The following is a 17,545-nucleotide window of genomic DNA, read 5'->3' as shown; positions in this document are numbered from 1 at the left end:
CGTCTCGCGTTGGAAACATTGAAATCGTAGATCACGACTCGTTTCGACGACCAAAGTCGTACTTAACGCGTTTCGTATTAAACGGTCACGGGTGAGCGTCGCCGGCGCGAACGGGAACTCGTTACAGCGTCGAGAAATCGGTTCTCGCGAGGTTACTCCATTTTCCTAGAGCGTGCGCGAAAAATCTTCCCGTTCGTGTCCCTCCTCGCGGCAGTGAACGAGGGAATGGCTCGTAATCCCCCTTCTACCGGTCTCCACCCAACGGCGGCGAGTCGAAAAGAGGAAGAAGCGATACGCCGCGACGTCGGCGTCGGTCTCACGACTACGACGACGACGACGACGACGACGACGAGGAGGACGAAGACTACGAGAAGGAGTAAGGAGGAGGAGGAGGAGGAGGAGGACGGTGGCAGAGCGAGGGCTCCGCAATTTACAGCGGCGCAAAACGATTTCGAGGAGCGCGCGGAGCCACGTTGCCGTGGCTGCGTATGGATCGGGCTTTAGAGGCGGACGCGCGGATCTCTTTGTGTAACACGAGGGCCGCAGGGCCATCTTCTTTCTCCTCTCCGGACGGCCTCTGATACCTACTCCCTCCTCCTCCTCCTCCTCCTCCTCCACCTCCTCCACCGCGTGCCTCCCTTCCTGGCCGGTCACCCTCCCTCCTACCTCTGTACCGTTTTCTCATCCTCGTTCTTCTTCGGCGGTTGCGGCGGAGGCATCGTCTCCTCCGACGTCGCTCCTCTCCGTTCTCTCGCGACGAGTCATCTCGTTTAGGTCGTGCAAGTCTGCCGTGGCTGGCGCGGGACGACCGAGGAGGGGGAGAACTGCGAGGGGATCACGGCTCGGTAGGGGACAGGGAGGAGAGGAGGGTGCCAGGAGAGGGACCGAGGGGAACGAGGAGGAACGAGGAGGAACGAGGAGGAACGAGGAGGAACTCGATGGCACGGGAACGCCGGTCTGGTGGACCAGGGCGCGGGGCCTAGGGGGGTAGGGGCTGTGGGGAGAGGATCGGCTGGCTGCGGCGTTGCGAAGCGAGCCGAGCGCGGCCAAACGGGAAGGGGCCAGGGGCCAGGGACCGGGGGGACCGGGGGGACACCCGGTGAGCCAAGGAACCGAGGAGAGGAACCGAGAGGAACCCCGAGAAGAGAGGCGACAGGGTCGAGGGAGAGTAGCTACGGGACAGAAGGATATATGGCTGTGTATTATGTACTCGGGACCCGTGTTACATACGCCTTCGGTTCCTTTCTACGTGTGTACGTACGAGCAACGAACCGACCTACGTACGCGCGGCTAAAACCGGCCAGGTGTGCGTGAGACCTGCACCGGTGTGCGCGTACGCTTACGCGGTTCCCTCGTGCACGCTTCGACGGTGTCCCGTATTGGTTCGCGGCGATGCGCTTCGCCGACGGGGCGAAGGTGTGCGAGCGGAGCCACCGCTTCTCGCACGCAAGTCTCTAACCAGCTCGCATCGAAGATGCGCCGAGCATGGAATCACGCGACTCGCGTAAAAATCATCCCGCGATCCTGCGCCGGAGCGAAGAGGGACGGAAGACGAAGAGAAAGAGAGAGAGAGAGAGAGAGAGATAGGGAGAGAGAGAAACGGGATAATGGCATCGAATGGACGAACGCGCGGAGAGGAGACGACTCGAGAGCGGAGCTCGTGGGTGGAGCGGAGACGAGAACAGTGCCAGACAAATTGCGACCGATAATTATCGCCAGAGCCGGACAGGGATACAACGAGCCAACGGAACCACCATGCGTACAGAGAATCGACCATTTTCGACCAGTCGAGGCGATCCACGGACCACGGGTAGGGATGGATTTCGGATATCGGTGGACTGGTCGAACCGGGAATCGTATCTCGATCGATTTCACGGGAATATCGTCGATCGGTGGATCTCGACGCCCGTTGGGAGTATCTTTGTCGCGTGGAATGCTTCTCGATCGCGAAACCGTTTCGAATCGCGCGCGGATCGATCAACGTCGGTATTGTTGTCCGAGTCGCGTTGTTTCGATCGTGTTCCGTTATCATCGTTGGAAATTAAGATCGTCCAACGTCGTCGTTTCCAATCTATCGCGGTTACTTAATTAGTGACACGCGACACGGTGCGACCTCTGGCGATCGGTATCGTTAACACCCGTTCCGTTCGGCAGTTCCATTGATATCGACCAAAGGTAATGCAATCTCCTTAGCGTGTTTTTACGATCGGCTTACGACTCGTTCGTAATGCCCGAACGAAGTGCGAATATATCAATTTATTGATCATCTCTCTGCGTGCAGTTTGTCGTTACACATGTCCGCGTATATTTAGCGAAGGAAATTATCGCCTAAATTTCGATCAGTCTATGTTTGCATACGGGCAGATATTCGATATTTGTTTGCCAAATGCTATCCGACCGATCAGAGGGTAGTTCTCGATCGACCAGAATAATATTGTCACTAAGTAATTATAAAATCTCCTGACCACGACACCGATATAGGGGGCACCTGAAAAATTAAACGAACGTTGAAAATCGGGCATCGGTGATCACGCGCGCGAATACGCGGGATTCGTTGCTCTCGAGTTCGAATCGATCCAACTTCTGTCGATTTGCGATCAATTCTGGATCGAGAGATTTCGTACGAGACTTTTCCGTTCCACGGTTTCTAAACAGACCGCAGATCGCGTTATTTCTTTTCTTTTTCTTTTTTTTGGGGGATAAGAAATCACTCACTGTAAAGATAAAAGTTCCATTCGCGTATCTTCATGTTCAAGTAGGCGTACCAACCGAGAGACTTCTTATCTGCGAACAGAAGACGTCGTGACGTTGTAACGAAGCGGGTAGATACGCGAGCGGGAAACTTCGATTCGGTTAATTATCGATAATTGACGTTCAGATTGACGTTGAACATCGAACGAAACTAACATTTAGCTCCAGTCATGTCGTTCATGAGGCTGACGATGGCGTCCGCGTTCAAAGTGGGATCGGCGTACCATAAACCCTCTATGGCGTACGCGATCAATTCTTCGGATTCCGGCAACGGATTCTCCAAGTGAGCCTTGAGTATGTCGCGAGCAATTAATCCGCAAAGTTGCTCCGTCTCGTCCACGGTTTTACGACAGATGTTTATCCTGGAGAATTTTCGGCGCGGAGCGATCAGAGAAACGATCGTAACGCGACGAATCACGATTTCCTCTAGCACGAACATAATTACCGATCCGATATACCCAACAGATGAGCCGTAACGCGCCAAAAATGATTGAAGCCAGTTCTCTCCTCGTACGTGCAATGAGCCAGTCCGACCTTCTCCGGGCACGTCATGAAATATCCTATAAATCCGAATTGCGTGATGGCCATGTCCTTTTGGTATATTCCTTCGTGTCCCGCCCTGAGGTGTTTTTTACAGGACACCGCGTGTTTCCGTCGAACGACGTTCAACGCCTTGAACCACCTTGAAAGAGCAATAATCGTGTATTCGCGTGATCGAGTCACCGGTGGCGTTTTCGTTGGAAACTTAACGCGATACGTCCGTAAACTCACTTAGAATCTGTTTTTAGCACATCGGACCGGTAGAGCTCGTACATGAGCAATATGGTCTCCATGTATCGCCTAAAGGACAAAGGTACCGTCGCGCTCTTCTTCGTGAACACGAGCACCTGTACAACGATACGAAGCGTTGAAATACTCGCGTTCGTTCTCCTCGCGTTTCGCTCCCGATCGTTTCGTCGTGGTCTCTCCGAGACGAAACGACAGCCTACGCCTCCACGCGGACACGATCTCGCCTATTGGTTAAATTGGGCAAACGTAAAAGTACGACGAAGAACGGAATAAAATGCAACAGAGCGAGATGCACTATCGCGAGGAGCGTTGCATCTCGCTTCGTCGTGTTTACGTTTTATAAGATGTTCCTCGTCGCGCTGTTGGCTTCCGTGTTAGTTAAATTTAACCAACGGCGACAATACGCGAAAAAAAGAAGCAATCCAGGACTGTCGAGCGATAATCGAGAAATCGATCAAGGTTCAAATCGTCTTTCGAGATCGTACAAAATAATACAACGCAATTACTCTTGTCTCGCGGTATTACCTAATTACGATACGATAATTGTTAATTGGGACGATCGTCGATTGTACTTTTAACGCTATTAATAATTGCATATCTCCCTTGCGCAGCGTTGACCAACCTCGATGGAAAAACTAACGAAACCGTGTTGAGGTTTCGACTTGCGCAACTCGAAATGCGAATTACTCTTTCAATTGCGTACCAAACGCGTACACGTTACCTCCATTATCGTTGGGACCGATAATATCGCCAACAGGCCCGTTGCGTTCGCAACCACGAATCCTAGCAAATTCTGCAGGTAACATTTCTGGCCTCTAAAATGTCAATTTTGGTAAATTATTACACTTGGGTCGATCTAGTCCTGTGAACATTCAAACGGTACAAAATTGTCCTCTCGCACGAATCGCATCGATTCTACTCACATTTTGAACAATTTTTCGTCGAACCATTCTGGCAGATCGTCCAACGTGACCTTAACGTATTCCGTACTGCTGACCGATCTATCGGTCTTGATCAATTCGAAATGCTCTTCCACCGTGTCCGGTTGAACTAGCGAAAATTTGAGCAATCGTTAGCTATCGACGTCGTGGACATTAAACGCGCGAAAGAGGAAAGAAACGGCGATGAAATCTTATAAGTGAAAAGCATTGCTTACGATCGTCGATGTGTAGATCTTTTTCCTTCATCGTCCTTCGCATACTGACAAACTACAAGCAGCGAAACGTTATACGATAAATATACGCGTCGTAATCGTAAAATGTGACATTCACTATCGTCGACGTAATCTTTCTTGTTCGTCGTTTACCGGAAAATTTCAATTATAAATAATTCAATCATCCGCGATTAACATAATCCCCTTGGAACGTCGGTGCAAGAGTTATTAGAATCGATACAGAGTTATCTCCGTTATTTTCTAGAGCCTTGACATTGCGACGTATTCGCGCGTTTCGAATTTCAAACGAGTTACGAACGAACACCAAATCCGAGAATCGGTATTTTCTAATTGTTCATCGATTCGCGAGGTACCAACTAAACTAAACCAAACTAAACTAAACAAAACAACGCACCATACGAGAGACACAATATCGATTCAACGCTACGAATACGCGCATCGTATCGAGAAGAGTTTCGTGTCCTGTTAAATGATTTCACCGATCCTTTTGTTCGAATTTGTATACTTACGTTGAACGTTCGACGATCGTACAAAATAACACGGTAAATTGTTGACACGCACTAAGTACACGATGGTGTGGAACGAGCTTTTGTGCCAGTTTCGAACATTCCGTGCCTCGAATGTAAACATACAAAGTCAGTGAAAGTCAATACGGCGTTACAAACGAGAATTTTGTAACGATAAACGAAGGAACCGTGCTGGAAGCGTTCCGCGCCGTACACGCGGTGAAACTGATTTCTACGTCGAGCAAGTATCATTAAATCTACGCAGAATGACAATTTCTTTCCCCTCCACGATGCATTGGCTCGATCAGACCGCGGTGCAATTTACTTCTCCGCGTGCAGTCCCTGTCCAACCGGTAATTCGAACCCCGCGTAACGATTTTTCTTCCAATTAAGACCTTCGTGGTAATAATTTATCGCTTCAAAAATGGATACACCGCGATGCGATTCAACGTGAATACCAAGATTTCGAATTCGCGATTGAACAAATTGATTCCACGATCGATTCGCGATAACGCAATGAGAATTTTTCTATCGCGAACGCATGAAAATTCGATTCTACAAGCTTACAGTTTACAAAATTGCTTCCAACGGAAAAAAACAATGAAAAATCTCGCTTTGTTCTCCGGTGGTACGTGATACGAGCTCTGCGATAGATCTTTGCATGCGCTGTCGTTATTCTCGTTTAGAATACTAACAGTAGAGTTAGAATAATCGTATCGACGGTGGTCGTGTAAATTATTTGACGAAAAATTGTTACGTTCGTGGCCCACCGCCCTACCTGTTACAGTGATCGTCGAGACAGGACGATGGGCAATAATCTCCGTGAATTATCGTACGAAAAATCGTTACGTTTACGAGCACCCGTTAGAGTCATCTTTGAAGCAGTCGCGAGGACGATAATTGTTGAAACGGTTGTAAGAAAAATGGTGACGCGCACGGTTCCCGTGGTGATGCTCGTCGCTGGCTATTAGTTTCGCAAACTATTGGACGATATCGTTCCGGTGTCGGTTTCTTCTTCTTACGAGGCATCTAGATTCGTTGGTGACACGTCGAAGAACCTGGCGTACGTAGGTCGATGCAACGACCCGTTTCACTTCCAAATAAAACATGAACGTAGCTAGGAACGAGCCAACGAGCAACAACGAAAATCCAGCAGCCAGCGGCGTCAGTCCAAGAACTTGCACACTTCCGTCGTACCCGTCGTGTTCCTCTCGAACTTCGCGCAGACTATAACTGGTGCGTCTGCGGATGACGCTACGTAAATGCCAGACCGTGATACCCGTTTGTTTTAACAAAAGTATTATCTGAAGAAGAAAAAAGATTTTATTAGAACGAGGCGAGTCTAATCGCACAGCTTTGCTCTTAGATTACGATAATTTATCGAATTGAACTAGCTTACGTTGACGTAAACGTAAGCGTAAGCGAGTAATCGTGAATTTTCGTGCCAAGAAATACGAAAGTACATTATGCGTTATTAACGATTACGTTCGAACGAATAGTCCCGAATCATCGTGGGGATAATCGACGATTGCGGTTATTTCGACTCGAGGTATCGCGAGATTTGTTTTTCGATTCGCTTATCGAATACCTGAATACGATGGTTACAGCGATCGATACATTTACCCTGTTCACCGGCCTCAGAAGCCACGGCTGGAGCGCGAAAGCTGCATTGAAACGTCCCACCGATTCTCTCATCAATCTGTAATTCTGTTGCGTACATCTGCATACAGATTTAATGCGTTTATCTTACGTACTAATAATAATGTGCGCTCCGAATGTAACAACGATAGCAACGTGTATCAAGCGGGGAGACCTCGACGTGATGTACGAACGAGGTGTTTATCGGTGAAAATACAGAGTACGTACAGGCTTCGGACTTTCTCTCCCATAGACCTTCGTTCTTCGGAAAAACGATAAAAAAGTATCTTTCAGCACGACACACTCGGCAGCGTTCAGATACGAGTACAACGTTGGCGTGGCCGAGTCGGTAATGGCGGGTGGTTTTCCAACGCGGAGTATGCTAATACATTTTCTTTCGCTTTTTTTTCATCGACTTAATTGCACTCTCCTAGGCGTGGAATAAAAGCGAGTATTTCTTAAACCGAGAAGCGTTCTCAGAATTCAGTTCTGTCTCTTATCGATGCGGATCAACCAATTGTGAAAATAAATCTGACCACTGTTTCACCGTTTCGTTGCAACAAAGCTACGAGTGTCTTGCATTTGAATAGACTACATTCAAACGTTAACGAGAAATTAAAATCTTTTCTATCGGTTCTTCTAACGGGAACGAGGCCCGAGAAAAGAACTCGACGCGTCATTCCGAGAAGACTATCGCGGAAATTTGAAAAATTAGCAACGACGTATCATTGAATCCTCTCCGCGTTCCAACGCTGTCGTACATCCAAAAATTTCCCCAATTTTCCCGATTTCTACTCATTACGAATCGTACCCGTTTCGATTCCTTTCCTCAAGACGTGGGCGAGCGTAACGCCGCCGAAAGTGTCTCGTGCTCGAGAAAACCTGTTTCCCTTCGCGCACTTGTCAACGAACGTACAATTTACCTTGAGATCGTTGTTCGGAACGTCATGATCCGGAAAAAAATAATTGTCGACGATTTTCCCGGGTATTGCGTAGTGTCCATCCGTAATGAGTTTCTTCAATTGCGCAACATTGTTTACGGTGCGATACTTGCTCGGCAGCTGCGCTGAATACGGATTCTACGAGGATCGGAGTACGTTTTCCGTAAACGAATCGTTCGAGTTTCGATGAAACGAGAAAGGGAGGGCAAAAAAAGAAAGAAAAGGAAGAAAAACACCAAAAAAAAAAAAGAAAAAGAAAAAGAAAAAGAAAAAGAAGAAAAAAAAAACACGATACTGAATCGTGAGAGCGTACCGTGAGATCGAAGTAATCGCGAAACGGTGGAGGCTCGCCCATGTTTCCCCACGATAAATTCGCTGCGAGGAACTGTTCGATGGTATCGATTCTGGAACACGCGTCGACGAGGTCCTCTTACGCTGGAAAATCAGGCACGTGGGGCGGACGAGGGGGACGGTGCGGGGAACGGGGATACACGGTGGTTACCTATTTTCGTATTGCGAAGTTGCTAGCTTGGCCGCGAGGCTGCTGCAATAAGCGGTAATTATTAACCATCCCGCGGTCTGCCAGAGAAGTATCGGGAGTTTGTTGTTCGCTGTAGTTGACGGCACAGAGCTGCTCAGGAAACAACCGATCAGATCGATCAGGCCAACGAAGAAACTACGGAAACCTGAAGAACACGAATTAAACGTCGTTATCGAGTTTCATCATCGAGACGCGAGATCCTCGAATACATCCCGCGAACTCTTTCTCCGGGGTGTAATACCTCGTTTATTGATAAAACGCGTTGCCCCGATTCGCGATCGTGAGTTATCCCCACCGTACAACTCGAGAGTCGTTTCCAAGAGACAATTCGCCACACGTGCCTCGTTTAAAGATAAGCGCTCGAACATTATTCGAACGTCACGCGAGCCAAGGTGTATTATTTTAAAAACCTGTTCCTAATCTTTCGGCTGACCCGATCGAGTACGTCTAGGTTATTGATAAAACGCCCCGATTCGCGATCGAAGACACGTCCCCCCGCTGTTCGTCTCGGGCGATATCTGTGTTAAATAAAAAAATTCTCTACACGTGTCTCGTTTGTAGATAAAATCGGTCGAGGATCGCGTCACCGCAACTGTACGAACCGCTTCGAATTCGTTTCGGGCGGGGAACATTATTGGAAAAAAAAAATAAAAAAAAAAAAAAACTGACCACGATCGACACTTTGCGTTGCTTTAACTTTTTTAATAATTTATGGAGCGGAAGAGCGCGCAGTTCGTCACGCACGGCCGCGTACACGAACTCGATACCGCGAACTTACGTTTCGGAAATTTCGAATCGATCCAGGCGCGCGCGTACAGGTACAGTGCCGCGAGAAGGAACAGGGCCCCGAGTGAGGCCCAAATCTTCCCCGCGAACGGTTTCACCAGCGCCCAGAAACTCGTCGTGCGACGTGGTCGAGGTACCAAAAAATATATGTACAACACGTGCCACGGTTCCGACAGATCCACGAACTTGCGATGAAGCTGCGTCATCCAGATCCCCGCGAACGCTATGTCGGCCTGAAACACGTTACGTCCGTAAGAAATTTCCAACGTGCAAAGAAACGTAGCGATCGAACGATCTATAAAATTCCCAATTCGTTGAATTCGTCGTTTATTGTATCTCGAAAAGGATCGAGTAAACGCGTTTGTGATTCTCTACTTTTAGAAATTGCCAATTCACGTTCAACAATCTGAAAGTACAATTTACGAGGCGATGAACGATTTACGTTAACAACGCCAAAGGTAATTAAACATCGATTTTATCCGTCCACGTGCGAGATATTGAGTCTCGAAGAAAAGTATCGAACATTCGATGCCGGGGAGTATGAAATTGCCCGCATATCTAACGCAGGTTGAATCCATGCGGGTTTGATAGTTAATCGGGCGATTATTGTCGCGGTTACTTTTTTTTCCGAGTAGCTCGATACTTTTATAAATACCTTGTTCTCCCGTACCATCGCTATCAAGCCACCCTTCCATAGGGTCGCGTTGTGCGGTGCTCCGTACCTTGGACACGAACGAAAACAATATCACAATGGATGGAAAATTAATCGTGACGGTGTGCGTTCGCACTTACCTGGTATTTCCTTCCGGGTATCTTACGGTGAAGGTGAAATTCAATTTTTTAGCGATGGTCAGAAGCAGTTGCACCTCGATACCGTCCCACTGCAAATCTACGTTTCGAAGGAAAGGAAGGTGATCACTTTTCCTTGAATAGTTTATTTATCATCGTGGCCAGATTTAGGCGATATTTGCTGTCGCGTAAATTTCGATCAATCGGGAAACGTCTTCGATATTTTCTTAAATCGTCATATTTCTAACGATCGAGTAGAAAATATTTGCTCCGTAATGATTGGTACAATTACAGACGTTAATTATGCGCAACGCGAACCTCGGTAGCGGAAAGTTACTCCTTCCTGATGATATTGCGCGAAACTGTTCACTCGACGATTAATCAACAGAAAATATTTACCATTGTTCGTTGCGTAAACGTCTGCTTGCACGCTGTCGATTGTTTTATTAACGGTGCGATTAAGATAGGTCATTGGAGGTCGAAATATAGTGCAAATTTGCAATTCTCTGCCGCGAAGATCAAAGTTGTTGTAATCGTGGACGAGCTCCTCGTATCTTTAAACGGATAAATAAAACGATGACACGAGAGTTACGAACTACTAACCACACATGTATAATACGTGTCTTATCGAATTGGTGTACCTATCGAGCTTATTAAATATCCGGGGTTTCAGATAATTTTCCGACAGACTCCATATTCCGGACATGGAAACGATATTCACGTTTGCAATTCCGTACAAAGAGTCGTTCAGTATACTGGAATTATTCGAAACATTGTTGCTCACGATGATCAGGATCTCTGTCTTCCATAGCAACGGTACTCTGCGAAAGAATTGTTTCTTCGATGTAACATGTTTTTGAACAGTCTCGTTTTAATCGCAATTGCAACGTTCTCGATCATCGGTAGTAAACGTTTCTCTGTAAATTTACCAAGATCGATGGACGAGAAAAAATCGAATACAGCGGTAAATATACCGCAGAAGAAATTTCTTTTTATTATAGCTCAACATTTGCTACGTTATACTTTCTTCTCATTTTTTTTTATTCAAAAAAAATCCCATTGTACTTATATTTGATCTATTATATAGATCACTCCAGCCTAACTTTGTGCACTTGTGCGTGAAATTTTCTTCGTTTCCCGAGACGAACCAAAAAAAAGAAAGAAAAAAACCCAGCAGTGATCGAGAACGTTATAAATTCGAATCGAGAGCTATTTTCGCATTTTCCATTATTCTCGGGCGGTGGATCCATCGTTCGACGTTCGTTCCACGTAGTAAATGTGTTTCGTTTCTTACCCGTCCAAGGATTTCCCGATTTGCTCATCGTTGGCGCCCAGCAGGAGGTACCCGTTGCATTCGTGGACGCTTCGTTTCAAGAGATACTCGTACGGATAGACACTCCTGAACCGCCTGAACAGCGTTTCCGAGTCCTCGATCGAGTCTGTGGAAAATTCCGTGAACGGAAGGGGTCTCGAAATAAACAAAAGGCGTGGTCGAGACCGGATTTTACCATCGAAGAAAACGTTGCAGCATTTCGAGGAGGGAAACGACAATCGGACGACCGTCGAGAGATCTCGGTCGGTGATCCAGGACTCGATCCTCGATCGGTGTATGTCGCTCTTCTTGCACGGTCCGGTGGCGCAGGACAGTAGAAACGTGTAAAGCAACAAATTCACCTTCATGGTGGACCATAATCCGTGTAAATAATCTGGGCTTACGTCGATCTCTGCGCCGGTGGGTGTCCTTTGAGGAAACGTCGATCCTTTCGCGAGCCAGGGTGAGGAAACCCTTTGTTGAATCTTCGAATCGTTGCTTTCTCCGATCTCGCGGCCAGGATTACCTTTTTCACCGAATCCTCCGTGCACGCGTGTAGGTGTACACGTGTGTCAACGGTACGCAAACGTGGTTCTGGGTATTCCGATCCGGGAATGGGGAACGGGTGGTTTCTCAGGCTGACTGTGTAATTCGACGCGGGGGGTGGCGCAAATATATACACAAGCTGCTGGACACGTATCTATATGTACGATTTCACGGCTCCGTTGCGCACACGTACGCGCGTGAACCTACTCAGGCTGCAGTTTGACGAGCAGATAAGGACTATAAGGACAAAATGCAATTACAAGAACCTTGGCCGACTTGATCTTGAAGCGTTTAATGTTTAATGACCGACCGACTAAACGGACGATGAATTCTACGACACGGGAATGTGTTTTTTTTTTTTCTTTTTATCGCTGGTTTTAATTCATTTATGGCCAAACGACTGCGCACACGGTCTACCTTCGAGGACTACGCTTTCCACCGATAGAGAAGTTTCTCGCGTCGAAACCGACTCGCCCCGGGGTGTCTTCGATCGATGAAATAATTAGCACCGCGTGTCTTCCAGAGACGAGGTTTTCCTTGATATTTCACCAGTATTTATAACCACGGATTTCGTCGTTCCCTGGTAGACAATCGTGACTGTACACGCGTATTCGGCGGAATGCACGTTCGCGTCCCTCGTGCAACTGGTTTTATCATCCTAATGAGATTGAAAGTGTCCGCGATGGTAATTCCAAAGATTGCTTCGTGCGTGTCTAATCGTCTTTTTTTTTTTTTCTTTCTCCCTTTTCGTTCTTTCGTTACAATTCTTTTTATGCAAAGTGGATAGTAAAATATAACGAGTTCCACTCGACAACGCGCGGTAGATCGCACGCGATATCGTCTCGTTTGTTTTTTTTTTCTTTTCCTCCTAGTTTTATTATCCTCGCGAAATATTATCGCAATCGCGACAATTTAATATGCTAATGGCAATGCTTTCCATTACGACCAATAAAATGCGATCGATCGACGATTAATAAGGAAATTGTAATGTGGGGCTCGTTAATTTCGCTCCTTTCTTGTTACACGAGCAAACGTTTTTCAATAACACTAACGGAGAATCTCTCGACGTTTCGTGAGTGTATTCACGGGGTATTTGAATACCTCGAGACGAGACGAGATTGAAAACTAACGAAACGACTGTCACCTGGAATTCCATGTTTCTCGTTGCGTCAGAATTTCTTCACTGAAGAAATATTCTACGTTGCTTCGAGAACGCGTTAATAAGCAATTGTCGACAGTAAACAATCCTCTGACATTGTATCTTAAGCGACAAAATTAAAAGAACACGTTACAAAGTTCGAAACGTCGGTCGTTAATGTCACGCGTGTGCGCGTTTGATTTTCGAATCGATCGAATAAAAATCTTCGCATTTTCTCTACTTTATTCTCTCTCTGTTCATCGAAACGATTCCCAAAGTCCATTACGTAACGCACCGAACAGTGACTCGCGAGAAACAATGCGGATGAAGCATAGGGAAAAAAAATGACGAACAGTTTCTTAAAATTATTTTCATACGTATTCGAAGCACCGATCGGCGACCAAGACCGAACCAATAGACTCGAACCTCCCGTTCTTGACCGTTGAACTCGAAACCGAACGATGACGATTTAATTGTCAGTTTCCTGGGACCGTGGCGTTCACGACTATCATTTTGTCCCGTGCTCGGATATAATTGCGTTTAATGACACAATTTAACAACGCGAGCAAAGAGAGAGAGACAGAGGAGGAGTGGGTTGAAGCTGGAATAACACGAACACAACTTTATCTAAACGGTCGATAAAGGATTGGCCAATGTTGTGGAAATACGTGAACTCGTTTTGATAACGCTCGTAGCTACGAAAGCGTTATTCGTGTACCATTGGGCCCGAATAGTTTTCGCCCGCATGTCGCGCGGTTCGTGTCACGTGCTTGCGAAGATTTTTCGATTCGCGTCGATTCCTGGATAGAAATCGTTCAACGCGAACCGGTAGCGTTTCACCGCCCTTGTTCGATATATCGAGAAACGACGACATTTAAATCAAGCGGTGCATTAGCTTGCAGTTTCGCGACGACCTTCGCGATCGCACGCACGGCTCGACGAAAGAGGCCTGAGGACAACGAGTCGTTCCATCTCCGCGCTGTGAATTGCACTTCTTTTTTTTTCCGGTTTTTTTTTTCTTTTTCTTTTTTCTTTTTTTTTTTTTACGCCACGATGAGTGTTCTTACTTCGTCGACGTTGTTTGCTCGCGCCGCTACAGGTAGTTACACTCGCGACGAATTAAGTTTCCCCGAGGACGACCTCGTACGCCGATCGGGGAACTCGACGTTGAATCTATTTGCAATTGTTTCCACCTTTTTTTTCTTTTTTTTTTTCTTTCCTTCTTTTCCTCGCACCGTGATAACGTGGCGCGTCGAGCGATCGTCCCGACCACTGTGGATAGTTTTTCCATTATTCGTGCAACGATTATTATTTTCTCCAAGACGTTGAATAGTCGGAGCGGGGAATTTCAGGAGCGTGTTCTCGCGACGAGCGAGCAGCAGGTGGTTTTACGTACCTTTGTCCCGGAGTTTTGTACGTCCTTTACGTTCGACGATCGATATAATTCGATGGGAGTATGTTTAATTAGATATTCGTGCACGAGTGTTGCGTAAAAGACGATCGGTGCTCCATTCAATTTTATCCTACCTTTCTCGTGTAAAAAACTTCGAAAAGTACATCAATATCGAATAGACGAGTGATTTTCTAATTTGCAAAGTAGAATGCTCAAAGTCGTGCGTATTTTGTAATCGCCTGGTCGGTGAAGGCATTAGCGTTTCGTCTTCCAGTGTCGAGTAAGCGAAGAATACTTTATTCGACTTAAATATTTGGTAGTTACGTAAGTGGTGGATAAAGTTTTATTAGTTTTACGTAAACGAGGCATTCCTCGTCCATAGAGGAGGCCAGCTAAGTGCTTCAATATTTGAACAACGACACGCGTACGAAACAAACGATGTATTTTTTATTCGTCGACGAGATTGAATAAAAGTATTCCTCGCCGATGAACGTTCCAGGAGCGATTAATGTTTGACAAACACGACCGAATATAAAATACGAACGATCGTCGATGGTTGATCGTCAGCGAATACGAAATGCCAGGTTATTCAAGACTGGTTATAACAGTGCAATAAATGCACCGACACCGAAACGAGCATTCATCGATCTTTAACCTTTAATCGCGTATGGTAAACAATGGTATTATTTTTCGTCATTATTAGTATCCAAATCGAACAATTCTTTTTGTTTGCTTTTGTCTACCGTTAAATAAAATTGAACGCCAGTCAAATTATCCTGCACGAACACTTTTGTCTACCACTATTAGTTCGTAAAACGGTTCCACCGTGTTTCGATCATTTAAATATTCTCCGTTGTGATGAATAATCTTTCTCGTTGTTTCTCATCGATGATTCAGGAACGCGATGCTTCTCCCGGGTCGGTTTCGTCGGTTTGGGCAACATGGGTGGCCACATGGCGAGAAACCTGTTGAAGAAGGTAACTACCGTCTCCGAGGCGATTGGTTCCCTTTTGAAGTCTTCGTTTATCAATAAACGCATTACAGGGCCACGAGTTGACCGTTTTCGACATCGACGAATCGGCCACGTTGAAATTGCAGTCAGCTGGAGCACGCGTTGCCTCGAATTCCGCCGAAGTTGCAAAAGACGTCCAAGTCGTTGTTACAATGTTGCAGTCCAATCGGCACGTTCTGGACGTTTACAAGGGTGACGATGGAATATTCAGGTGAATCAAACCTCGTACATTTTATTATACGTTTACATCGTCGAGTAAACCTTCTGGTGACAATTTTCTAGTCTATTCGTGTTTGCAGATCAGCGACAAGCGGCACTCTTCTGATCGATAGCAGCACGATCGATCCATTTGTATCCGAGACGTTGGCATCCGAAGCTGAAAAGTCTGGAATCGGTTTCGTCGATTGTCCAGTCTCTGGAGGTGACAATAACCGGAGGCTGTATAATATTCGAGCAATTTGACCATAAAATAGTTCTCTTCGAATTGGAAGAACCGAACGATTTGAAAGTCTCGGATACTTGAATCCGGATAAAGTTTTCAATTTCGATCGAGCAACTTTCTCTATTACTCGTCGAATAAAAATTAGAATTTGAATCGTTCGAACGAAATATTTCACGATGAACGTATAAAACTCGTTATATACGTTGCGTTCGTTTAAACGTTCTCCATTGCTGTTTAGTATCCGTATCGAAGGTTAAGTTATTTTAATTTTATCGAGAGTAACAGGTTGCTCGAGGTCACGTCTCCTGTAACGATACCACCAATTATCATTTCCATCGTTAACCATAGTTCCGTGTAACCTCTATTTAGAATCCTTCGGTAGATGAGAAACGCGTGTCAATGTGTCGACAGGCGTGAACGCGGCGAAAGATGGCACCTTGACGTTCATGGTGGGCGGATCGAGAAAGAATTTCGAGCTGGCCAGGCCTCTCCTAGAATCGATGGGATCCAGGGTGGTTCATTGCGGGGGCGTGGGAATGGGTCAAGCCGCGAAATTATGCAACAACGTGCTTCTGGCTGTCAGCATGATCGGTACAGCGGAAGCGTTCAACCTTGGACAAAAGTAACGCGCCAAGAATTTAACGAAGCGATCGTGCGCGATCGATTGGATCGTTTCATCGATGTTATTGCGTTTCAGACTGGGTTTAGACGCGAAGGTGTTGTCCGATATCGTCAACTCCAGCTCAGGTAGATGCTGGTCCAGTGAATCGTACAATCCGGTTCCAGGGATTCTGGACAATGTCCCTAGTTCCAAAAATTACGAGGTATCCTCTTCGCGTTCGTCGAACGTTTGCAGCTTGTACCTTTGTTCGATCATCTTTCGAACAATTGAACTTTAATTTTGTTCGATCACACACAGGGTGGTTTCGGTGCAGCTCTAATGGCCAAAGACTTGGGTCTGGTGCAATCCGTTGCAACGAAAGTGCAAGCGACTGTTCCTCTGGGATCTCTGGCGCATCAAATCTTTACCGAGATTGTCGCACGAGGCTTTGCGAAAAAAGACTTCAGTTATGTGTATCAATTTTTGAAAGGAGAAAAGTAACTTGTTTTTTTTTTATAGAACACTTCGTGTAGAACGTAGTGGTCACTGATGTTAAATCATGGAATGCATCGATACGGAAATATCGCATCTTGTAAATAATTCACAATGTCGAAATAAATGAAATGGTAGGAAATTGAAATATTTGAGAAATATCGAGAACGGATAGAGGGCGTTATTGGACAGCGCGGTTGTGTAGCATCGGTAACGAAAGAAAACGAGATAAAGTCGAATGTTGTTTACGATTCGGAGTTTTATAATATAAATACGTGTACGTTAAACGCGACAGGAGCGAATTATTGTAAATGAAAATATATTTGTATTCGTAGCGCGCACGCAATTTCTACTTTATCGGTACCGTCGCGTTGATGTTAACAAGCAGCTCGTTTCCCGAGTCGTTTCGCGTTATCCGTTTCGTGAGTCACGTTACCGTTTTATTATCGAACGATAATAAAATTGCACGAATTCTGCAACGATCGATATGTAACTTCGACGACATTGAAATTAAATTACTGATGGAACCATACACTACACTTGATGTTGATTAGCGCGGTACCTCGAACCTTTACCTGTTTCGAACACTTTCCGGATAAGTAAACGCGCTTATTATTCTAATGGAACGTATCGTTCGAACGACAGCCTGCCAATTACTATTGCGCAACGTTTGCGTCGCATAAAATAGAAGAAA

The 17,545-nt window shown here is 46.1% G+C and overlaps 2 protein-coding genes across 14 annotated transcripts; one reads left to right on the top strand and one right to left on the bottom strand.

Moving 5' to 3' along the window:
- Positions 1 to 1,602: 1,602 nt before the first annotated feature.
- Positions 1,603 to 17,383, top strand: LOC143152466 (3-hydroxyisobutyrate dehydrogenase, mitochondrial). Of its 7 annotated transcripts, none has more exons than XM_076322648.1 (7): positions 1,603 to 1,810; positions 15,202 to 15,281; positions 15,349 to 15,527; positions 15,616 to 15,737; positions 16,170 to 16,380; positions 16,456 to 16,582; positions 16,678 to 17,383. In XM_076322648.1, the coding sequence occupies exons 1-7, from the start codon at positions 1,618 to 1,620 to the stop codon at positions 16,858 to 16,860; spliced, it is 1,095 nt and encodes a 364-aa protein (XP_076178763.1). In that variant the 5' UTR covers positions 1,603 to 1,617; the 3' UTR covers positions 16,861 to 17,383. The 7 variants fall into 7 exon arrangements, with proteins under 7 accessions (XP_076178763.1, XP_076178764.1, XP_076178767.1 ...); XM_076322649.1 differs by lacking the exon at positions 1,603 to 1,810 and adding an exon at positions 13,466 to 14,010; XM_076322652.1 differs by lacking the exon at positions 1,603 to 1,810 and adding an exon at positions 13,470 to 14,293.
- On the bottom strand, positions 4,464 to 15,725 carry LOC143152464 (glutamate receptor ionotropic, delta-1). 7 transcript variants are annotated; one of them, XM_076322621.1, is made up of 15 exons: positions 13,289 to 15,725; positions 11,424 to 12,010; positions 11,210 to 11,354; positions 10,557 to 10,736; positions 10,315 to 10,469; positions 9,919 to 10,015; positions 9,782 to 9,848; positions 9,119 to 9,359; positions 8,302 to 8,485; positions 8,113 to 8,203; positions 7,782 to 7,937; positions 6,809 to 6,940; positions 5,224 to 6,524; positions 4,697 to 4,748; positions 4,464 to 4,590 (listed from the first exon to the last, which is right to left on the bottom strand). In XM_076322621.1, the coding sequence occupies exons 2-13, from the start codon at positions 11,593 to 11,595 to the stop codon at positions 6,201 to 6,203; spliced, it is 1,944 nt and encodes a 647-aa protein (XP_076178736.1). In that variant the 5' UTR covers positions 11,596 to 12,010; positions 13,289 to 15,725; the 3' UTR covers positions 4,464 to 4,590; positions 4,697 to 4,748; positions 5,224 to 6,200. The 7 variants fall into 7 exon arrangements, with proteins under 7 accessions (XP_076178736.1, XP_076178735.1, XP_076178738.1 ...); XM_076322620.1 differs by having other exon boundaries at positions 11,424 to 15,725; XM_076322623.1 differs by having other exon boundaries at positions 6,844 to 6,927; positions 11,424 to 15,725.
- Positions 17,384 to 17,545: the final 162 nt, after the last annotated feature.

The sequence above is a fragment of the Ptiloglossa arizonensis genome, chromosome 10 (genome assembly GCF_051014685.1).
Source record: "Ptiloglossa arizonensis isolate GNS036 chromosome 10, iyPtiAriz1_principal, whole genome shotgun sequence".
In the NCBI taxonomy this organism is placed as follows: domain Eukaryota; kingdom Metazoa; phylum Arthropoda; class Insecta; order Hymenoptera; family Colletidae; genus Ptiloglossa; species Ptiloglossa arizonensis.
This window is presented reverse-complemented; position numbering and strand designations above follow the sequence as displayed.